The sequence below is a fragment of the Micropterus salmoides genome, unplaced genomic scaffold (genome assembly GCF_014851395.1).
Source record: "Micropterus salmoides isolate LMB-PRFRI ecotype aquatic unplaced genomic scaffold, ASM1485139v1 Ms_hic_scaffold_22, whole genome shotgun sequence".
Lineage (NCBI taxonomy): Eukaryota > Metazoa > Chordata > Actinopteri > Centrarchiformes > Centrarchidae > Micropterus > Micropterus salmoides.
The window spans coordinates 462,575-486,811 of NW_024041373.1; the positions used below are offsets into that span (position 1 = coordinate 462,575).

Sequence of the window (24,237 nt, forward strand, 5' to 3'; positions counted from 1 at the left end):
CTCTGCTTTTCCTTTGTTGTTTTTTTGTCCTATACCCATCTAGGCCTGGATTTGCATTCTATTGATTTGTAGTTTTTTTTGCTTTACCTGGAACATCACAGCCAACTGCTTCAACCAGATTGTGACTTGGGTATAGGTGCTCAGCACAGTCCACCACCACATTCGGACAGGTTCTCAACCTGAATCACTGGCAGAGTGGAATAGGTTTAACACTCAGTATTTGTGTCAAATCTTCTGTCAAGAGATCTCTTTTATTCATTTCCTCATGGACCCATTGTTAGTCAGACATGTTCCTAGATACAGTATCTCACAAAAGTGAGTACACCCCTCGTATTTTTGTAAATATTTGATTATATCTTTTAAGCATTTAATTACTGAATCGTTACAGGGATTAGAATAGACTATAGATTTTTACTGATGGATCAAAGTTTCCACAAACAGATGCAACAGGGTCTGCGGTTATGGTTCTCAGTTACCAGGTGGAAATTGCCAAAAGAACATCAAATTATTTGAATGTATAGACTGATGAGCTGTTTGCTCTGCTGATGGCATTAAAGTGGGCTGAACAGGTGAGATCAACCAAATGTCTGTATCAGCACTCACAAGCAAGGGAGAAATATCACACTCATGTGGGTCCCAGCACATTCAGGTATCTCAGGAAATGAAGAAGCGATCAAAAAAGGAATTGTGGAAATTGATATTAGACTTTCAAAATTAGAGGAGAAACCCACTGTGGAGGAAAAATACACTGGCAACAGCATTGGCATGCATGACACAGCAAAAGGAGGACATCTAGTCTCAACCCCAAAATATTGAGACCATGGTAAGAAGCAGGGGACCTAACAGGAAAGAACACGTAAAAATAAGCAAACTGAGACACAGCAACCTAAACAGTACCCTTTTCATTATGGGAAACATCCAGCACGTCGTCAGATCAGTGTTATGACAAAGAGACAGCAGAGCTATAAGATACAGAACAGAGGCAGAGTAACGTTAGGAGCTGAACAGTGCCTGTGTGGTTGAGCTGCAGGACTAATTGTAAAACACTGAGGGAGAATATATCCAGGAGGAGGCAGTAATGTCACGTTAAGGGTGCTAACTAGTGTAAAACCAAAGAAGAAGAAGAAGAAGAAGAAGCAGAAGAAGGGGACACTTAAAGACGGTGAGTGGTGTTGTGTCTTTTTCAAGTGTCAGTGTTATTTATTTTATTTTTTTACGAGTGCTGTAAAGCGTGTTTTAACTCAAATATATAGCTGCCTGTCAGCGCGTTGTTCTCAGACAGTTTATCAGGGTGCATCACTTTAATCCTGTAATGTCCAGTGTTGGAAACCACACGGTAACAATATCAACATCTCTGGGATGTTAACTTAGCCGTTAAGTTAGCTGGTTAAGTTAACATCCGGGCTGTCTGAGAGAGGTCGCCTAGCCAGATGATGGAGCAGTTACTGTTACCTTTCCAGTCCACAGAGCTAACTTTAGCTTTAGACTCGACGATTCTTTTCTTGTTGGCCTTGTGTCAAAGTCTGTTTGCAAATCTGGCCTGAGTTTGATATGGCCCAGCTGAGACGAAGAGCATTGTTAACCCGTCTGAGTTCATTAGTAACTTCGCTTTAAAGTCTAACGTTAATAAGTAACGTTATTCTCACCAAAGCGTAGTTTTACATTAATTTCTGCTGGCTGTAAATGCTGTAGCTGTATTTACCCAAGAAGCCTCATAAACAAAGAGTAAATAACAGAGTGGCACCCGCTGTCTGTGTGAGTGTGTGTTGTGGCTTTAATAACAGGGTGCCCTTTTCTCACCAGCGACACTTTTAACGGTTCGAGATGACGACTTCATGGAGCGACCGTCTGCAGAACTATGCCGACCTACCAGCCAACATGGACGGCGTGGCCATGAAGAAGTACCGACGTGAAGCTCACCACAGGTACGTGTCTGTCACACCGCAGCAGAAAGCGCCGCTGGAGTCCTCCACAGGGACCAGACCTGTTAGTCGGGTGTGTGTTTGTTTGTTCACTGTTGGGCATTTGCACAGCATCGGTAAATGCTGCTGACCTGTGATTAAAAACATGTTCACACATTTCAGCAGCTTTTAAATGCAGATGTTTATTTGTGTACAGAAATGCGTTGAGTTTTAGAGACATGGACTCAGGCTTTGTTCATGGATAAATGAGTAACTAACTGTTGGCTGGCTGTTGACATCTGACATTAACCTGGATTTTATATAAACAAACAAACAAACCCTCAAAATTAATCAAATCTATCAGCTTCTAAAAGTTTACCCCTGCCATGAACCCATTTTTAGACATGGCTGCTGCTTTCCTTTCAGGCAACAACAGAGCAGCGTTCTTCTCATGGGTTTCCTAACTTGCAACGCTTGGTAACAACGTACAAGTTTAGTTGAATACCATTTAAATTTTTACTATAAAAAGTTACAAAATATGCAAGATAAAATGCACAACTAACATTTCCTGACTCCTGGATATGTGAAAAATACCTCTACCCCAAACTAATTCTCCCAACAGTTTTAATATCCATAAGCCGTCCTTCCCAGCCGTCCTTAAAGAGTAACTTAACACCAGGCTAGAAAGCAGTGTGGACTGCCCTCTGCTTGGGGGGGGGGCTTACCAGAATTCTATAGATTGGCCATTGTAACATTATTTGCATATAATTTCAATAATCAGTATAAAATCTAAGAATGAATGGATCAAAATGTTAGGATAGGTAATAATAAACATCAGGACACGATACATTAACTTGTAAAAATATCACTAATATGCACTTCAGTGCATAGTAAAAACCTTTATGGACACACATGAAATGCATAAATATCCCAAAATGGCCAGAACAGTCAATATGACTGTCACAAGAAAAGAAAATGAAAATTTGCTAAACTGCAAGAACTGATTTTGGGGGCAAACACCACGCATCATTGACACTTGTGGATCAATTAGGCACAGTCAACACAGGTAATCTACCTTCCACGTGCTGCTCCCACACTCTACCTTGTGACATTGATCACAAAAGTCCTGTTTGGTTTTAGACTGAAAGCTTTCTTTTCTCCTTGGATTTAGTCGAACCTAAAGCTAGGTATTCTCTTTAAAATAGCAAAGAGTTGGTAGGAAACAGTGACACATCTTCAAGAGCGGGATAAAGGAGTAATATATGATATGATACACCGTCTATAATGCATACGATCAATATGACTTCAAGGTAGAAATACTCGGCACTCTTTTGTGTTTTGTAATTTTAATAATAATAGGTTTTAATAGCCTGCTTGGAATAACGGGCTTGACGTGACAAAATGCAGCTTCTATTTTTAGGCTCTCTGCTCTGCAGGCAGCTGTGCGCTAGAACAGGAAGGATTTACACCATTGCAACAGGAAACAGAACTAGGACTCAGTGCCTGACTGAAGGCTACAAAGAAGTACAAATTATTATTGTCAAATAAAAGAGAATTAGTTTGAAGTAATTACAATTATCGATTTCCTTTTTAAAACATGTTTATCTTTAAGCTGCTATTTGGTTGAGCGTCTTCTGAGAAAAGTATGTTGAGCATATTAGTACTAGGAGTATTGGGCATGGAACTTCAATACTATTTTGTACCAACCGCACTGTGTCCATAGCACCGGCTATGAAAGTCAAGTAGTTGTGGCTGATCAAATGTCTGGTCAAATTCCTAATCTTCTTGGCGTAATCTTCACTTGGAACTTGGAACTGTAGATGTTAGACATATTTACGAGCACTTTTAGGACCACTTGCCCACATAGAGCTTGACACTTGAAGAACAGAACAAGCGAATAAGTGGACTTTGAGTGGAGACAGTTTTGTTGAGTGCTGTTTCCCAGCAGAAGTTTAAAAGCAACTTCAGCTTGAATTCAAATGTACAGAGCGCAGTAGCTTCTTCCTTGTGTTCCCTTTTTTTTCCCACAGTTCCCCTTTTTCAGGATTTGACCAATCCTCAGTTTCACTTCAAAGAACCTGGGAAGCTGAATGAGAAGTGTGATATCATATTAGCCTGGCTTAGTTACATTGCACACAAAGAATGGAGCCCTGGTCCCATGAAATCTATTGAAAAGTGCGCTGTAATGTCTCATGGGTCAATGTTGACTTTTGAATGTGTGAGACAATATAATATAGATGGCAGGTACTGGAGATAGATGTTGGGTATGGTTTGGATATTGTTTTTATTATTAATTTTATGCATTCTGCTTGCTATTCTACTTCTCAAAACCGGTTCTTATCAAATCTCAGTTTTGATTCTAAACCCTTCCCCAGAAATGGGATTGGCACTGCTCAGTGAAATTCATCCTTTCCTCCTCGCTCATCATCCCCTTCATGGCTAAAGCGAAAGGAGTCTCTGTACTAGAGGGGCAGCTCTGGGGAAGCATATCTAAGAAAAATATGTAGACTAGGGCTTTATAATAGTTTCTGTGTTGCACGCTTTGTTGAAGTACTGTGTCAGAAATGACGTGACGTTAGATCGGCGTGGCAGGTCCTGGCAGATAAGTAACACTTTTATAGACTGTAAAATGCTCGCTGCAGTTCAGTCTGGAGCGCCACTGAAATATACAGAAAGTTTGGAACCGATGAGCAGAATGAAAATGTGTCTTATCAAATCCATGGTTCTTGGAAATTTGGTAACGGGGTCCTCAGTTTCCATAGAATGTAGGTTATTCACTGACAAAGACCTGAGCCATGTAGCATGATATCAGAGGTAAAACCAGCAGCCATGAGTTCAGTGGTAATACTACATGTATTCTTTATTACAAAGCTTTCCAAGGGATCTGGCTCAAAACCATCCTGCAATGAGGTATGCCGTCCTTTTATTGTTGAAACAAACTGCAACTACTGACTAAATCACAGTTTTGATGTCCATGATGTGAACTGATTCTCCATCCAGTGCTCATGGAACTCCATCCATACTGACACTGATTGTGAGTTGGGTTTCTCGGTGTGGAGACGGCAGGTGGTGGTCATTGTGATTTCTCAGTGTGAGCTCCTTCTTTTGCATTTCTCCCGTTCCCGCATCTTTCCTTTAATCCTCATCCGTGACAGTCAACCTGATATCATCTCTCACACCATCTGAATAGAAACCCAAGGCCAGTGTGCAGTCTGAGCGGAGTCACAGATGATGTGTTTGCATTGTACGGTCTGTATTTCTGCAGAGAAGCAAGAATGTGCCATTCAGCAAACATTTGTGTACAAGTCTGTTTTTTCTGTGAGCTGTTGATGTGAGTCACTGCTGGGCAGCACTTCATGAAATGGACAGATGAAGATTAAAACAGGGACTGGAAAACGCACGTACAGGGAGTGCTGCCTGTTGTTATTGCAGGTTGTCTGAAAGGCTTACAATCTATACAATGATAGTCACGGTCAGGAGGCCTGTTATCAGAACTGGACTTTGTCTAGAACTGAAACAGTTAATTGATTTTTAGATCAGTCGATCAGCAGACAACTAACTGTCAGCTATTTTAATAAGCCAGGCCAAACATTCTTCTCCATTGTGAGGCTGTTTTATATCATTGTAACCTCTGACAATTGATTAAGCAATGAATCTGCAGATTGGGTCTTTAGTTGCACCCCTTGTCAACAACTATGATGATTGTTGTTTGCTTTAATTCTGTCTTTGTAGTTTATCATGTCCACCTTGCGAAAACTAATGCAATCTAATTCAATTGTCCTGTAGCGAAGGTCAGAATCACTGAAGGATATCTTGACTGTGGTATTTAGATGACATTTGTTGTTTGTTGCTAGCTGTACCTAATAAACTGGCAGCTGTGTGTGTATTTCCTAATTTGAATGAAATCATTTTGTAGACTTTACACTGTGTGTCTGGTCTTATTTTGATGCGGATGTATAGAATGAGAACGACTACTGCTGGTGTAAAAACACAGACACAGCAATGAATGTGGGGCTACACAGAAAGCTACAGTGATACCGTTCCTGTCTCGGTGTAGCACAAATGAGAACCTAATGTTGAGGTCAGACATGCAGCATCCTGATTTTGTGTAATAGATGGCTTGTTGAAATTTTCAGAGAAATTTCTTGGGACAATTCTTGAAACGTGTTCAAATAGCATCGGTCAACATGTAATCGCAAGAAATCAGATAAGCTCACCATTTGAGGGGAAACGGCAGGCTGTGGGCAAGGCTAAGAGGTTTTTATCTCAGATGCACTGGTCACTGTGTAAATAACCAGTAGGACTGCATGTCTGTTGTGCTTGTTAAGTTTTATTTAAATGACTCATGGCAGTTCCCTCAAACACAGCCTGCAATGCATCACCACCTGACCTCCAGGAAGTGTTGCTCAGTCAGTGCTGCTCTGTAGTTGTTCCTCCTCATCTCTACACTGTGAATTAGAAGAGTGTTGTAAGAAGTCTAAGATGTGCAGCATTTAATTTGAACTGCCAGCTGCCATGCATTGATTAACCATACATTGTCCTCCCCTTCCAGAGTGTTTGTCAACCGAAGCTTGGCCATGGAGAAGATCAAGTGTTTTGGTTTTGATATGGATTACACTCTGGCAGGTAAGTGCAGTTTGAGCCTTGCGGCATCAGCCTTAAAAAAAGACAGAGGTCAAACTGTAGTGGCTAGAGCCTACACCATCTGCACGTAGACATCTGAATGTCCTGGCACTGGCTGTCTCACTGATGCATAAAGTGGGATCTGAAATGGCAGTGAGTGAATTAGGACACACTCCATATCCCACCTTTCCCGTCCTGCTTGATTCTTTTTTGTCGCGCACGAGTCCTCACTTACTGATCACACGTTGGCTACTGGATATTTGTGAATTAAAGCAGAAATACCTGATGTGGCGACATTTTCTAAAACTTTCAGTTTTTTCACACAGTTGTTTTAAAAGACGATGACAGTGGCATGGCACTTGCCAGTTTGACCAACAGCCACTGTTTTCTGCATCATAATCAAATTTGGACACTGTAACCCAAGCCACTGCCACCCAGCTGTGAGTGGGGATATTCCTGGCCTGCGGGCAGTCAAGACAGTAATTCCACACACCGTGATAGGAGGAGGGGGCCCCAGGGTGTGAACGAGGTTTAGAGCCGTGCTGGGTTTTTAACAGCTGATACTAGGATTTGCCAATATCCATCATCTGTAAATCAAAGATTTTACGTCTCATAAACCAAGAACTAGTTTTCAGTGGTCACGTGCTTGTGGACAGCTGCATCCATGAGCTAACAGATGATTACAGAACCAGTTTTTGCAATTTTAATGTGCAATTAAAGGATCTGCTTTTACAGTTGCATTTCCAAGCAGACCTGAAAGTTATGAATAATTAAGATTGTTTTAGGGGTGGGTGTGTTTGGGTAGTTGCCCTAGGAAGTGCTGTGTATGGAAGACATTGCTGCAGGTAATATTATTTCAGGTAAACTCTGTATAGCGGTGGATCAGTGTTTCTTGGTGCACTGCCTTCATCAGGGTGATCTGTGCAAGCCTATCTTCCTGTCCGTCTGTCTAGTGTATAAGTCCCCTGAGTATGAGTCGCTGGGCTTCGACTTGACAGTGGAGCGTCTGGTGTCCATCGGATATCCACAAGAGCTGCTAAACTTTGTCTACGACCCCTCCTTCCCCACCAGGTTCACAAAACCCTGTGTTCTTTAAATCTATTTGAATGCTGACTTGATATTTGAATACCACTGCAACAAATTCTCTAACTCAAGTGTGCTTTCTCACTGATTTTTCTGTCCTCACTCCGTCTCCACTGTTATCAGAGGTCTGGTGTTTGACACAATGTATGGCAACCTGCTCAAAGTGGATGCTTATGGGAACATTCTGGTGTGTGTGCACGGATTCAACTTCTTGAGGGGGTGAGGTCCACCTACACTGCTCCCACTGAGCTGTCAACACAATCCACCACATCTGTAACATCAGTTGTCCGCATTGTTAGAGCCGCCCTCCATCCCACGTACAACACCATCATTTAAATGAATCATAAACAAGACAGCGTGCTAGCGGCTGTATTTTGAGCTAAATGCTAACGTCAACATGCTAACATGCTCACAATGACAGTGCTTTACATGCTGATGTTAAACAGGTGTAACATTTATACCATGTTCACCATCTTAGTTTAGCATGCTAACATTAGCTAAAAGCAATAAACACAAAGTACAGCTAAGGCTGATGGGATAGTTATTCGTTTTGCAGGTGTTTGGTCATAAAGAAGGTTTGGACACAGAATCAAAATTGACAGTGGAGCTACAGGTGCTGGAAATATAATTAGAATATCATCAAAAAGTTGATTTATTTCAGTAAGTCCATTAAAAAAGTGAAACTTGTATAATGTATACATTCATTCCACACAGACTGATATATTTCAAGTGTTCATTCCTTTTAATTTTGATGATTATAACTGACAACTAATGAAAACTCCAAAATCAGTATCTCAGAAAATTAGAATATTGTGAAAAGGTTCAGTATTGAAGACACCTGGTGCCACACTCTAATCAGCTAATTAACTCAAAACACCTGCAAAGGCCTTTAAATGGTCTCGCAGTCTAGTTCTGTAGGCTACACAATCATGGGGAAGACTGCTGACTTGACAGCTGTCCAAAAGACGACCATTGACACCTTGCACAAGGAGGGCAAGACACAAAAGGTCATTGCTAAAGAGGCTGGCTGTTCACAGAGCTCTGTGTCCAAGCACATTAATAGAGAGGCGAAGGGAAGGAAAAGATGTGGTAGAAGAAAGTGTACAAGCAATAGGGATAACTGCACCCTGGAGAGGATTGTGAAACAAAACCCATTCAAAAATGTGGGGGAGATTCACAAAGAGTGGACTGCAGCTGGAGTCAGTGCTTCAAGAACCACCACGCACAGACGTATGCAAGACATGGGTTTCAGCTGTCGCATTCCTTGTGTCAAGCCACTCTTGAACAAGACACAGCGTCAGAAGCGTCTCGCCTGGGCTAAAGACAAAAAGGACTGGACTGCTGCTGAGTGGTCCAAAGTTATGTTCTCTGATGAAAGTAAATTTTGCATTTCCTTTGGAAATCAAGGTCCCAGAGTCTGGAGGAAGAGAGGAGAGGCACAGAATCCACGTTGCTTGAAGTCCAGTATAAAGTTTCCACAGTCAGTGATGGTTTGGGGTGCCATGTCATCTGCTGGTGTTGGTCCACTGTGTTTTCTGAGGTCCAAGGTCAACGCAGCCGTCTACCAGGAAGTTTTAGAGCACTTCATGCTTCCTGCTGCTGACCAACTTTATGGAGATGCAGATTTCATTTTCCAACAGGACTTGGCACCTGCGCACAGTGCCAAAGCTACCAGTACCTGGTTTAAGGACCATGGTATCCCTGTTCTTAATTAGCCAGCAAACTGGCCTGACCTTAACCCTATAGAAAATCTATGGGGTATTGTGAAGAGGAAGATGCGATACGCCAGACCCAACAACGCAGAAGAGCTGAAGGCCACTATCAGAGCAACCTGGGCTCTCATAACACCTGAGCAGTGCCACAGACTGATGGACTCCATGCCACGCAGCATTGCTGCAGTAATTCAGGCAAAAGGAGCCCCAACTAAGTATTGAGTGCTGTACATGCTCATACTTTTCATGTTCATACTTTTCAGTTGGCCAACATTTCTAAAAATCCTTTTTTTTATATTGGTCTTAAGTAATATTCTAATTTTCTGAGATACTGAATTTGGGATTTTCATTAGTTTCAGTTTTAATCATCACAATTAAATGAAATAAACATTTGAAATATGTCAGTCTGTGTTTAATGAATGAATATAATATCCAAGTTTCACTTTTTGAATGGAATTACTGAAATAAATCAACTTTTTGATGATATTCTAATTATATGACTAGCACCTGTAGATGAAAAACAGGATCACCAGAGCCTTTACAATTCATCTTGAGGGGAACTTTAATGTGTATAGCACATTTAATGGCAATCCATCCAATACTTGTTGAGACTGAATGTAAACTTACTGTTTAGTTGTTGATACTTGTTAGTATCTCATGTTGCACAAAACACACACCACTGCAGAAATGTAATGTAACGCAAACAACCGACTGTGTGTGTACTATGTATACTGCAGACCTGACATCAGAGAGATGTACCCCAACAAATTTATTCAGCGTGGAGACACAGACCGCTTCTACATCCTCAACACACTCTTCAACCTGCCTGGTAAGAAAACGAATAAAAACCGCTAGTCTACAGTGCTGAAACCCAATATAATCATCCATTTAAGATGATTTAAGAATTAGCTGAGCATGTTTAGCCATTTTTACCATCAATAATGCACTGATACCAATAATTAGTGCATCATCTAGTCTATAAAATAATAGATTTAAATAAAAAATAAAATGACCCATGTTTTAACGGAGACCAAAGTGATTAAAATAAATTATTTTATCTAAATACCTTACACACCTACACTAACACACAATGCATACTTCACATCTTAATAGTGAATCTACCAAAATAGTAGCCTGCATGTGTGGGTCTATACTTTATGTAGAAAAAGATAGAGCAGCTGAGCGTGCTCACTGGATGTGCCTGTACCACTCCAGCTGGCATGAAGAGGAAGAGAAGGTGGACTATAGCACACAGTGTTCCTGGAACTTAATAACTTTCTCTGTCACTTTTTGACCCACCCACCCGAACCTGTGATATTTTCTAGTAAGCTCACCCGAACCCGCCTGAAACATGGGACCCACACATCACTACAGGGCACGGTTCAGCCTTCAACAATCATAGGCATAGACAGAATATTAAGTCATCTTTGGAAAATACACTTTTACTTTATTTTCTTTCTCAGAAAAAAGATTTCACAGAAACACAGTTCATCAAATATATCTCAATTCAAAAACAACAAGATGTAGTTCCTTATTCACGGTGTGAGGAACACCACATTAATAGAGCCATTTAGTGAGTCAGTCAATCTATCCTCCAGCGCTCCGGGACTTGTCCATCCATAGTGCTGTCCATAAGCTTGTACCAGTTGCTGGGTTGCTGGCATATACAGTATGTGTTTTAAAAGGAAACCCAAATTTAAAGGATACACTGTCATTTCTTTCAATTAACGATATTTTAATCCTCACATGACCAACACAACTATAAACCCTCAGCACAGAGATCACATGACTACCTGTGAGTTTGGACAGTCTGGTCATCCCCACAACTGGACCATTGAAAGTCAGGCAGCAAACTCACTGGGCTTCACACAGTTTTCTTTACATTTTTGATTTGTCATGTTTGTATTCAGGTCTGTCGTCCGTCTCACTGATTCTGGTCTTATTTCTTCTTCAGAAACTTACCTCTTTGCTTGCCTGGTTGATTTCTTCAGTAACTGCTCCAGATATACAAGGTACTGCATACTCACTGTTACATACAGTACACTGGCTGTCTGAGGGAAGTGAAGCTGGTTGGAATGTAAAGTGACAATCTGGAAAAGAGCCTGTTTAACGACAATAATCAGAATTTCAGTGGAATTATAGTATCACTTCATTCTGATTTAAGGAGTATGATCAGTTCCCAGTGTTCTTTGGTGCACTTGATCAGTTTATCAAACAACCAAAGCACCTACCACCACCTGACAATGAGTCCGCCCATTTTGGTTGTTTGAAAAACGGTCTCCATTTTAAAATGAAAACGCAGTAGTGTGGATGGGGCTATTACTATTCACCAATCACCTTTGAGCTAAGTTTTGTTGCATTCAGGTAAATGATCCATGTGGAGAGCCAAAGGGCCCGAAATGCAATCTTGGAACAATTTAGCTTTTGGTCAATCTTGGAACCCTAGAGAAGAGCTTTTTATTGGCTTTTTTTCAAACATAACTTCATTTAGTTTTTGCAATTTTAGTTTTTTCCAGTACTTTGCAGCCCTAGTCTAATTGCTCTTTCAGAATCTTTTCTGTCTGGACAACAACACGTTTCTGGGGGGGAACACTGAGTCATTGTCATTTTTGAGCCTCAGAAATCCGTGTTGTGCAGCACACCAATGTTAACATGATTGTTTCTGTAGCTGTGAGACTGGCTTCAAAGATGGCGACCTTTTCATGTCCTACAAGAGCATGTTCCAGGACGTCCGAGACGGCGTGGACTGGGTTCATTTCAAGGTAGAACATTTTCCTTTATCACATTAAACCTGTTTCCATGCCGCTGTATGCCGTCTTCTGCAGTCCGCTCATCCACAGCCCTCAGTCCAGTTTATTTTTCACAGGGGTCCTTAAAAGAGAAAACGGTTGAAAACCTGGAGAAGTATGTGGTGAAGGATGTAAGTACACCTGTTTATACATACACACCAACTATCTACCAACCTGGACTTTAAAGTTGGGGTTACAAAACAACACTTTTTAGCTCAGTCTCATTTTTTTGCTGTTCAGTTTTTCTATGTTGTTGATGTTTGTTCTGTTTTTCTTCCGCCTAGCCGAAGCTTCCTCTCCTCCTCAGTCGCATGAATGAAGTAGCAAAAGTATTTCTGGCCACCAACAGTGATTACAAATACACAGAGGTGAGAAGAAAGTTTACAGTCGTCTGTCTGTAGTAATGAATGCTTAAAGCCAACCAGAACCTCCTGCTTTATGTTTTTACTTGGAATTTACAGATTGATTTTCACAGTTGTATGAATGGTGGCACTTGATGGAGCCAGGACAGTGAAATCTGGCACTGAAAACTAAAACACAGGCATTAAAATGTTTTAGTGTCGCTGGTTTTCAGTTTCAAATTTCTGTCACTGTTCACATAAAGCATAACATTAGCTAGCGGTCACGTAGGCTTCAGCGCGGACAAAAGAACAGCTGGGTCCGGAAGGGTGACGTTCTCTCATTAGTATGCAGATTATATGTAACTCACGCTCTCCATGGCCCGCCAAATTTTCCGTGTCAATGTTACCTTTTTCAGTTCAGGTTTTGTTTTTAATGCCAAATTGTAAAGTTGCTGTCCTGGCTCTATAGAGCTTTGTCATATTGCCAGGTGATGTTAATGATCCTTATTCTATGTTATGGACCAGGATGCTAAACTCTCCTGTCTTCTTACAGAAAATTATGACCTACCTGTTTGACTTTCCTCACGGCCCAAAGGTAACACTTATGATTTGATAACATTTGTATTTTCAGGTCTCAGTAGATTTAAACTGAACTACTGTGCTTACTAATGATGGTGTCCAAAGAGAAAAATGAGAAATGAGTTCTCAGTTATCATGAATGGGATGGACTTGAGGGGGGCAATATGAGCCTCCAGTTAAACCCTGAACCCACAAAGGGCCAATGGAGGACCATGATGTCACCATTGGATCTAGGTCAAAGTTCATTAGAAAAGAAGAACGCATTTTATATTGCAATCTGCCAAAAACACAAAGATGATTCTTCATTAGTCTCTGCTTACTGTGGATGTATTATTAGAACTCAAATTCTCTTACTGTACATCCATGCTGCTTACTATGACAACATGGTAAGGCTGTCCCTGATTTACATAGCTGAGCCAGATTTGTCAAGGATGGCCACTGATAGTCGAATCGTGTGCCGAGTTGGGCATGCCCGCCAACAATTGCATGCACTTCTCGGGTCTATTCCAAGTACTGTTTAAAAAAGATTTAATATTCTTTGTGTGGGTCATCAGTGGTGATAAATGATTCAAACGTCCTGCGAGCTTCAAACACAATTCAGTACAACACCGGCACGGGTGGTGCTCCATCACATGCTACGCCTACACATGCGCACTGCTGCCCCCTACCTTAAGGGTTAGTTACAGTTTTGGATTTATTCCCGCACTTAATTATTTATTAACATTTATTAAAACCTTCTTTTTTTCACATGTTTATTTACAGCATTATATGTTGATATTCATACTAGGACTTCAGCTAACGATGATTTTAGTATTCAAAGCTTTGATAGATTTCAACTATTCATCAATGCGTCGTTTAAGAAGTACTTTTACTTGGTGGCGGTGACAGGGACGCACACACACTACAGGAGCTGACAGCGGCTCTGTCACCCGATGCTGGTCTCCAAACCACTTTTATCAAGAAAACACGTGAAATGTGAAACGGGAAATGAGCGATCCTGCACAGGAAACAGCTGTTTGTTATAAAGATGGCGATAATAAAGACAAAGAATCTGGGTAAAGGATGGATTAGCACACGCAGGTAGCAGAGATTGTCTGAGCTACAGAGAGAGCTGGAGGGGAGTTAAAAGGTGCAGCTCCTCGACACCCAGTTAACTCCTGACTGTGAGGTTACAACTCACGGCCCACAAAGGAGAACAACAAACACACGTGCACATTTTCAGCTGAGGACTGCAGCTTACTTCAACTCAACAATCAATCATGATTTCAGCTAAATGCTAAAGTTGCTGTTACTGTTACCTTGTCTGTGGTCCGCTGGCAGAACACCTTTTTGTTCAGCTGCCGTCGTGCTGCAAACAGCTCCATCATAATCACGCTGTGCGACAGTAATAAATGTCCCTTTGAAACACTGTGCTGTATAGTTACATGGATTAAACGAAGCATCGATGCAAAGAATTTGTCGATGGATTTTATTAATCAGTGAATCGTTTCAGCCCTAATTCATATCCTAATAAACAGTATATTAACTTAAAATCAGACGTCGAGCACCCCCATACAGCCAGCAGGCATGATCCTCATTTCATAACGCCTCTGCGAAGATTTGTACCAATGAAGATTGGTTAAGTTTATTAATGTTTCCAGACCTTCGTGACAGCATGATGTTTAATAATGGCATTATATCTTTTCATCATACTATTCCAGATCCCTTTAACATTTAGCTTGTGGAAACGAGAACAAATTTAATTTCATTTTTGGATGGATCCCTGTATTGTTATTTATATATATTTATATATTTGTTTTGCAGTGTATTGGTATAATGTGTTAATAATAAAGTTTTTAGAACTCACTGGCTGAGGTGCTACAGGCCACAGCCAGATCTTATTTATGAGACACGAATACTGTACAACCAGAATTTACTTTTACTATTGACATCATAAATGACGTGCTGTGTGTTTTGGGGGGTTTTTTGCAGCCGGGTACACCCCACCGGCCCTGGCAGTCCTACTTTGACCTGATTCTGGTGGACGCCCGTAAGCCCATGTTCTTTGGAGAGGGAACTGTGCTGCGGCAGGTCGACACTGTGAGTGTGTACTAGCACGGACAAAATACCATACGCACTTATTTAAAATATAATTTTAGAAAGAGTTTTTGCTGTGTACAGATAAATAAATATAATATTGTATTAGTGTGTGACTCAGTCTTGGTTTCATTCAGGCCACAGGTCGGCTGAAGATCGGCACGTACACTGGACCTCTCCAGCATGGTATTGTTTACTCTGGAGGTAAATGAGAAACCTTCTTCACACAAGATGAAATATTCACACAAACCACCATCTAGGCATGTCTTGAAGTGATATCTGCTCATCTCTCACTGCACAGTAATGTACCAGATTGTGACTTTACCTTGTTTAACTGATTCATTACATCACATGGTTTTAAATGCACAGTATGTCATTTCTACGGCTAGGAGTCTCTCACATCATAACGTTAACAAAATGCGTAGTTTGACATTGTGAAGTAGCATGGGATCATGGGAATTGTCTTCACTGTTAAACAGCCACCATTGCAAAGAAAATCTGACGTGACCCAGGGAGAAATCACAGACAAGTTAAAGTTTTATTCACCTTCCTCACTCTCTGACATATTGCAAGTTTCCCCAGAACTTATAGCATCTAGAGGGGAGAAAGGGTTTATGACGCCAGTGACAGGTGACAAAATGAAATGCACCTTCAGTAGGGTTTGGTCGGTCTCCAGCCAGTGCGGTGCAGTATACAGGTGTACTTACTTAAACCAGCTCGATGTTACCCCAACTGACAAGGGCTCATTTTTCATTATGAGATGTTCTGGCCAATTTAAAAAAGACGAGAAGCAGCTCTGGGTGATATCAGGTTTTTAAAGCCTCTCCACTGCACCTCCGGAGTCTCATCCCTCCGGCATCGGCGTAGATTCAGTCCTACAAATGCAAAGAGACTCATTTAGCAAGGTTGCCAAGAAATATAACTTGTGTTATGTGACATGAGCTGTACATTCAAAAATCTGCTTAATAAAGGGCAACAAACGTGATAACATGTGAAACTATGCACTCATCTGCTCGACTGAGGCCTCAAAGACGACATAAATCAGTTTAAATGTAGTTTGTTCTTTTGTTTACCTTATTTATGAGAATCAGTGTCACAGCATGCAAGTATTCATTTCAGATCAAATTAAATGTAATATCTGATTAAACATACTTGAGGCATTCTTTTGCGAGAACAGATATCTCCGTTAGGGCTTATCATAAATCCTGGTTCTTTTAGTGCGCACTTCAGGGAATATCAATCAAATGGCTGTTTTATTTAAAATGGCTTTTATCTTTTTGCAAATTAACTCAGAATATATTATAAGGTAAAAATTCAGTTTATTTTACACAATGGTATCCTTTTGCAGTTGCAGTTTCTCGATTCTCCAGTTTATGTGTCAATCAGCGGCCATGGTTACCGTGGGGAAGTCAAGTTAGTTTAAAAAAGATAAAAACAAAGTTTGCTTAGAAAGTGGCGTACGCTGTCTTTTGTGCGTACACAGCGTTTATAAATGAGGCCCCTGTTGTTTAGAATAGCAAATGCAACAGAAACCTGGTAGAGGTTGAGTCTCAGCTATAATTGCGACATCATAGAAAGCAATCATGGATCACATTTCATAGGTTTTGATAGGACGGGATGATATGAAAAATGCCATATTTGTACTCCCAGGTTCTTCGGACATCGTGTGTGACCTGCTTGGTGCGAAAGGAAAGGACATCGTCTACATCGGAGACCACATTTTCGGTGACATTCTCAAATCCAAGAAGCGTCAGGGCTGGAGGACTTTCCTGGTGATACCTGAGCTGGCCCAAGAGTTGCATGTCTGGACTGACAAGAGCTGTGAGACTGGATGCATACACACTCATACAAACAAGCAGCTTCAGAACTCCACTGTTTCCAAGTGTTGTTCATCTGGAACAAAACCTCAGAGCTGATCTGGCTTAATTAGAAGTCCAGCTAATAGTAGTATAGTTAATAAATAGGTTTTAATAGAGGGTTAAGAAAAAAAATACTCTTTTCTTTTGACAGAAAATGTGACTGGGCTTCTACACTCCACAAGGTGTTAACAAACCATTATAAATGTGATGTACTAATGCCAGATGTTGTTTTTCAGCCATATTTGAGGAGCTTCAGTCTCTGGAGTGCTTCCTCGCAGAGCTTTACAAGTGAGTTCCTCATTGTTAAGGTAGCTGTTTGTTGTGTGTTGAAATAAATGCTGGTACAGGAAGAATTTACAGCAGTTGGTTCCTGACACTCACTGGGTCAACACTGAAAAATCTTTTCTCTGCTGCTCTGAAAGTTGATTTGATTTTAGTCACCCAGTGCAGTGGGGTTGCCTGTGTTGTCCAGCTCCTGTTTGTTGTGTCCCTGCTGAGAGGTGTGGGTAGAAATAATGTCTGGAGATTAAATTTGCTTCACGTATTAAGTATTTCCTCTTACTGACAGAATTGCCAAATTACCAGAGTGACTTGTAGTTGTGAGACATCTGTTCTCAACGTTTAAGACCCAGTTTCCACCAAAATACCAACTACTTTCTTTGCACTTCCTCATTTGAATAATCCATCCAAGTGCGGTGGCAATAACATTGTCCTGACTGGGTGACCGACTACAACACTTTTACTGTCTCTACTCCGAGCTCCTTCCTGATGTCTGGGCTTCTTACCCTGTCTCTAAGCGGGAGCCCAGACACAATCTCATTCTTTTGGTCACTATCCAAAGCCTGTAGATCGAAAGCTTTGCCTTCCAGCTCAGCGCTCTCTCCACCACAACCCCCGCATTACTGCTGATTCCATCCCAGTCTGCCTGCCTTTACCTCATTCATGAACAAGTGCCAGAGATTAGTGCGTGCTTCCAAGCAATTTGAGCACATGCAAAAGAGTTTAACAAATGCACACATCACAACCTGAAAAAAAATCTTTTAGCTTCAGTTTCACAGATCTGACACTGTGTTTTGTCCTCAGGCACCTGGACAGCAGCAGCAATGAGAGACCCGACATCAGCTCACTGCAGAGACGGATTAAGGTACACCTTCCTCTGTCACACACGTCCTGTATTTCACTTCAAAAAGAGCTGCACTAAACAGAGAAGTCAAGCAGTATGAGGTTTTGAAGAGTGTAAACCTTGAAGTTGCTGATATTACTACTACTGTTGAACACCTTGTATGTTGATTTCCACGGGTAATAAACAGCAAGACATCAAATCAAATATAACAACTGTTTTCATGTATAGTTCAGGGCCCTTTTGCAGTGTAGCTGAAGTGAATTCCTGGATAATAAATATTCATCTCTAATTTTCTGTAGTGTCCCAGTAGTATTTGTTGTTACTAAGGCATGTCACATGACCTGGTTAAGCTCCGATTGAGACTGAGAACATGACCAAAATACTGACATACTGAATATCTTGTAAAAGTTCTTGGTTCTGCTGGCAAAATAGATTAATTCAAATTAATATTTTAATCATTTCTATCATTTTTTGTGGGTTCATTTTGGAGCCATTGCTTGCAGCACAGTAGACACACACACCCAGGGGTTTCTGAAACGGCATATGGTCCATTTTAGGGCTGGGCGATATGGCCAAAATGTTATCACGATAAAAACATTTCAAACCCTTCAATATCGATAATTGTCTTGATAAATATCAAGTCATTATTTCTTTCACTCAGGAGCAAAAATCTGCCTATAAACTTGAAAGTTGAAGAAACCAGATGGTTAACTGTGTGGTTAAACAGTGGATCACTTCACAAATCTGAGGTGGAACATTCAAAACAATTGTGATAAAATCTTTTTTTCAACAAATATGATCAGTAAATATTTTTTCAGTCCCTTTTCTTCAACATAATTAAGATCTTAATAGAAAAATAAAGTGCTAATTTGTTCATGATTCAAACAAATTCAATCAAACAGTTATTGGGGATATATTGAACATGTGTTATATTGTTATTGAGGACAATTATATTGCGATAATTATCATTATTGTTTTATTGCCCAGCCCTAGTCCATTTGACACTAAAACTGTGACTACAGTTCAGTCTACATACAAATAATCCCTGTAAGGGCAGTTGCATGCCCATAGCGCCACTCCCTGTTAATAAGACGTTCCTTGCATAGAGGTCTGCAGCAAAAAGACATTTCTGTCAAAATCTTTAAGAATAAAGTCAGTAACATGTCAGTAAATTAAATGTTGTCCTGCATGTCTCTGTGTCCTTTCCAGAAAGTGACCCATGACATGGACATGTGCTACGGCATGATGGGAAGTCTGTTTCGCAGTGGATCCCGACAGACACTGTTTGCCTCCCAAGTGATGCGCTACGCTGACCTGTACGCCGCCTCCTTCATCAACCTGCTCTACTACCCCTTCAGCTATCTGTTCAGAGCTGCACACGTGCTGGTAAGGTTCGCTCATCGCTCTCACTCAGGGTAAAGTTTACACAGCCTTAATGTTTGTGTCGGTCATCTGCACCTCGTATATTTTTGATTGATGGCATTACGTTAAAAACTCTCAGATGCCTCACGAGTCGACGGTGGAGCATACCCACGTCAGCGTCATCGACACAGAGTCACCCCTGGCCACACGAAACCGCCACGAGCTCGACCTCAAGGAGATGGAGTGCAAACGGCACCAGCTGACACGATCCATCAGCGAGATCCAGCCCCCCCACTTCTTCCCTCAGGCTCCACAGGAGATCACCCACTGCCATGATGAAGATGATGACGAGGAGGAGGAGGAGGAGGAGGAGGAGGAGTAGAGAAGTCTGTAGATGAGTCTTGGAGCTTTTCTTTGATTTATAACTACCGGGCTGTAACTGCTGCCTGGTTGTCAGATCCATTTTTTTTATTTTCTTTTTTCATTTAGTAGGACCTGGACCTGGTCGTTTACATGATATTGACTGTCGATCCAGGTGGTCTTGCTACGAAGAGAGAGAATTAGAGAGAATTATCCAGCATGTTCAGATTTATGTTTGTAGTCTATGATTCAGGCAGTGGGATTTTGAAATTGAAAATGACAAGAAAGTGAAGACGTGTCTCCAAAGTGAAAGAGAAGAACTTCCATACTCAGGTAGAGCATGTGTTCATTGTTAGATCCTCGTGGCTCCGCTGGGTTTGTTTGAGGAGGAATTTTCTGCTTTTGGATGGGGATCATTCAGCTTATCAGGAGCCAGTGTGAATTTACTCATGTGTACTGTGAACGGTTCACTGCCATGCTTCGTTCTCCTGCACCATGCCTCTCCCTTTATCATGTGCAGAACTCTGAGGTGAAGGGGTTGACTTTAACTTTGCATAAAGGAACAATCTATCTTAAAACTGGAGGCAGCCACATGTGTCACATACTTTGCATTTTTGGGACCATAATGTTTTGTGAGGTGTCTTTTTTTTCACACTTCCAAAGAATACTGGTCAAATGTAGAGCTGTGATATTTTGAGGTATTTCGGCACCGCTAGAATTCAAGCTGTTTTATACATTTGAGTTATTTAAAACATCCACAGTAAATGTCTTATTGCTGTGAGATGGATGTTCCTGCAACTACAGCTGCATCACCGAAAGGAACTCTGGGAAATGTAGGAACATCTGAGTGTGGATTCCTCCTGGATTTATTTACTGTAGTTGGTGTATTGAACACAGCTGTTGAAACTAGACTCAGTCATAAAACATTTCCCTCTAGATGAATATTTCCTGATAAGCAGAGTGTGTAATGCCTGCTGTGGTGAGATGAAGTCAACAGGAAATGGCTTACACTATATGCTAACAGTTCATGATACCAGCGTAAAGAAACGTTGCCTACTTGTTTTACCCAGTAACTCTCCTCACTGTGTTGTAAAATCAGACCGACTGTCCCATACCCCACAGAATCAAAACAACACCTCAGCCTGAGCTCCTCAGTGTTGTACAGGCTGGCTGCATTATGTGTTTTTAAAATGACTGTAGATATTTAACCTTGCACAAGGTTCACAAGGCACTGTGAAACGGTTACTGCCGTATTCATCTCACTTTGAGTTGATCCAGTGAGTGTGAATCAGACTTACTGTTTGAAGTACATTTAAGTTAAATAGTTTTCATCTGAGGAATGACGTGAAAGGTATGAAAGCCCATTCCTGCCAGGAAAAACAAAATAATTGTGACATTTTGGACTATATCATTTTTTTTTTTTAATCTAAAAACTTGATTTCTGTTTATAATTTTGAATCAGTTTGCCAGACTGACGTATTTTCGTATCATTTTTATGTGTAAATTTAGTGAGAAGTTAAATGTTTCATCACCAGCCAAGTGAACATTTTGTTTTGCCTACTATCCAAGTATACTGTACTATAATTTAGTCTTACCATGAGTGTTTTGCTTTGTCATTTGGAAAGCTTCCAGTGTGTATTGCACCTGGTGGTAGTGGTCTTCCATAGTGACCCTGCTGCTGTTCCCTGACTGTAGTTTAAACATGATCAGAACTATCACCAGTTCTGTCTGTAAACCTGCTGTTACTGTAATGTGAGATATGGACAGTGGTGCCGCTGAGCACTGTGGGCCTGTTTCTGTGTGCACTGTCACCACAGATACTGTCAACATGAAGAGGATGCAATAAGTATTTTAGTTTATTTTTAGTGCTGATACGGTTGTTTTCCTTTTAACATTATCACGTTTTTACGTTACTGCCTTGATTTGAAAACAGGAGGACCTGTTTGCCAGAAAAGTTCGATCTGATGAACTGATCACACACAGTATGGACCCTTAGATTTCAATGAATGCAATTGTACCGTTTGTGTGTTTATAGCCTCACACAAAGTTACTCATTAAATTTGTTGAAGCTGCCTCATCCTGTTTGGACAGAAGAGACCTGTTTTTACTGTCCTCGTTGTGGGTCAAAGCTTGATTAAATGACCTGTCATTGAGATCTGTGCTCAAATGGACAGTTTGACCTTTTTCAGCCCTGTTGCACCTTGGGATATTTATCCTGTTATTCGAGTATGGGAGCAATAAGTCGAATTTGTCACTCTGATGCTGTTGAAACAGAGGCCCAGAGGTTTCAGAGTGTGCAAGTAGTACCAATGATGAAACATTTTCAATTTCATATTCAAATCATTTCAGAACTGTTGTGCATGCCTGTTTTAATGACAGCGATAGCTAGCTTAGGCTTTGACGATCAGTCGTACTCAAGTGTACAGTGAACCAAATGAATGTTTATTTTTACCAGCAACAGTTGATGCATGTTGTATTTTTTGCTGTTTTTATTTGAAATGTTGCCTTTGTTTGGAATGTTTGTAATAAATTTTCTGATCTGATATTTCAGAGTTTTGATTTATTTTTTTGTCAGTTTACTCTTATGAAAATAAAATTCTAATATTCTGCCATTTTACAGGACTGTGCAGAGGTTTTAGGCAGGTGTGGGAAATAAGCTGTAAAGTAAGTAATGTAGTGCTTTCAAAAATCACCATAAAACAGAAAAACAACATAGGGAAATAAGATATGTAAGTGCTTTTTTTTTTTTTTTTTTTAAGTTAAACAGAACATAAACAAGATAAACAGGACAGTAAAAGTTACAGTGCAGTGAAAGATATTAATCAAAATTCATTTGAATTATTGAAAGGCAGCGGTAAAAAGTCTTCAGACTTGATTTAAAAGAACGGATGGTTCATAGTGTTGTGAAGATAAGAAAGGTATATTCATAAACCAACAGCATTATTTTAAAATTAGGAAGCCAGTGTAGACCTCAGAACTGGAGTGATTGGTCTTAGCGAGGACTCGAGCAGCTGCATTCTGAATCAGCTGCAGCTGTCTGATGGACTTTTCAGGGAGACCTTTTAAAGGCATCGTTATAGTGGTTGAGTCTCACTTACTCAGTACTTGTATGGAATTATAGTCATTGTTGATAGGGTTATGTAAATTTGTGTGTTGTCTACATAGTTATGGTAACATTTTATTGTTTTTCATAATCTGAGCGAGTGAAATCATGGAATAGATGTTGAGCAGAAGAGGCCCCAGAATGGAGCCTTGGGGAACTCCGCAAGTCATTTTTGTCAGCTCAGATGTGTGATTACCTACACACACAATGTAGTCCCTGTTTTTTAAGTAGGATTCAAACCAGTTTAGTACTCTGCCAGGAAGTCCCACACAGTTTTCTAGTAATATCCAGTGTTTAATGCAGCACTGAGATCCAGGGCTGAAACTCAAAATCAATTACATTCATTTTAGCTGATGCTTTTTTCCAAAGCGACTTGTAATTGCTAAATGTCAGAGGTTGCACGCCTCGATCCCTGGACTCTCACACCAAAGGCATGTGTCTTATGCACTGTACCATCACCAGCCCGTAACAGCTGCTTAGTGATAAGACTTTGTTCAGCTGTAAAGAGAGCTATTTCAGTGATACTTAAAAATAGGAGATTTTATAGGGGCCTATAATTGTTTATTACTGACGTGTCTAGATTATTCTTTTTTAAGAGTGGCTTGATGACTGCAGTTTTCAGGGCCTGTGGGAAGAAACCTGAGATAAGAGACCTTTGTAGAAGATCTGAGGCCAAGCAGTTGGAAACGTTTTTGCAGGAGCAGCAGGAAGATTTCAGATGTTGTATTATGTCCTCCAGGCTTTTATGGTTGAAAGAATCAAATTGTGTCATGCTATACGAATTGTTTTTAAGTGGACACAGGGACAGGACATATCCTGTACCTGACATGGAGGCACTGATTGCTTTTCTAATTGTTTTGTCTGTGAAGAAGGAGGCAAATTCATTGCAGGCCCTGGTGGACAGAAGTTCAGAGGCTACAGCCACAGGAGGGTTGGTTAGCCTGTCGACAGCAGCAAACAGGGCGCGTGCATTATTAGTGTTTTTGGTGATGATGGCAGGAAATGCAAGGACCGCCTTGCTTTTCTCAAGTTATCAGTGCGAAGTCTCTCTTTATAGATGTCATAATGAACCTGGAGATTTGTTTTCCGCCACCTGCGTTCAGCTTTTCGACACTCTTTTTCTATTCTTATCAGCGTGGCATTTCTCCATGGAGATCTTCTCTTACCAGAGACCACCTTCACCTTGGCTGGTGCAATGGCATCAATAACATTTGTCATTTTAGAATTGAAGTTATCTACAAGGTCATTGGCTGAGACCCACGAGAGGGCGGGTGGAGGAGAAAGCCTCAATAAATATTATTTATTTTCAGTGATATGCCGTCTTAT

The 24,237-nt window shown here is 40.8% G+C and overlaps 1 protein-coding gene across 2 annotated transcripts; it reads left to right on the top strand.

Annotated features, from left to right (window-relative positions):
• Positions 1 to 1,012: 1,012 nt before the first annotated feature.
• On the top strand, positions 1,013 to 22,351 carry nt5c2a (5'-nucleotidase, cytosolic IIa). Of its 2 annotated transcripts, XM_038737864.1 has the most exons (19): positions 1,013 to 1,162; positions 1,804 to 1,925; positions 4,773 to 4,811; positions 6,454 to 6,527; positions 7,478 to 7,595; positions 7,731 to 7,826; positions 10,057 to 10,148; positions 11,274 to 11,331; positions 11,988 to 12,081; positions 12,186 to 12,239; positions 12,393 to 12,476; positions 13,003 to 13,044; positions 15,000 to 15,107; positions 15,242 to 15,308; positions 16,755 to 16,925; positions 17,200 to 17,251; positions 18,047 to 18,107; positions 19,296 to 19,472; positions 19,588 to 22,351. In XM_038737864.1, exons 2-19 carry the CDS (start codon positions 1,825 to 1,827, stop codon positions 19,828 to 19,830), a joined length of 1,731 nt encoding a protein of 576 aa, XP_038593792.1. In that variant the 5' UTR covers positions 1,013 to 1,162; positions 1,804 to 1,824; the 3' UTR covers positions 19,831 to 22,351. The 2 variants fall into 2 exon arrangements, with proteins under 2 accessions (XP_038593792.1, XP_038593793.1); XM_038737865.1 differs by lacking the exon at positions 4,773 to 4,811.
• Positions 22,352 to 24,237: the final 1,886 nt, after the last annotated feature.

Excerpts from the sequence above, each read along its gene's own strand:
- nt5c2a (XM_038737864.1), top strand. The coding sequence starts at position 1,825 with ATGACGACTTCATGGAGCGACCGTCTGCAGAACTATGCCGACCTACCA. Across the intron at positions 12,477-13,002 it reads GTGATTACAAATACACAGAG|AAAATTATGACCTACCTGTT; the intron begins GTGAGAAGAAAG and ends GTCTTCTTACAG. Across the intron at positions 19,473-19,587 it reads TCAGAGCTGCACACGTGCTG|ATGCCTCACGAGTCGACGGT; the intron begins GTAAGGTTCGCT and ends AAAAACTCTCAG.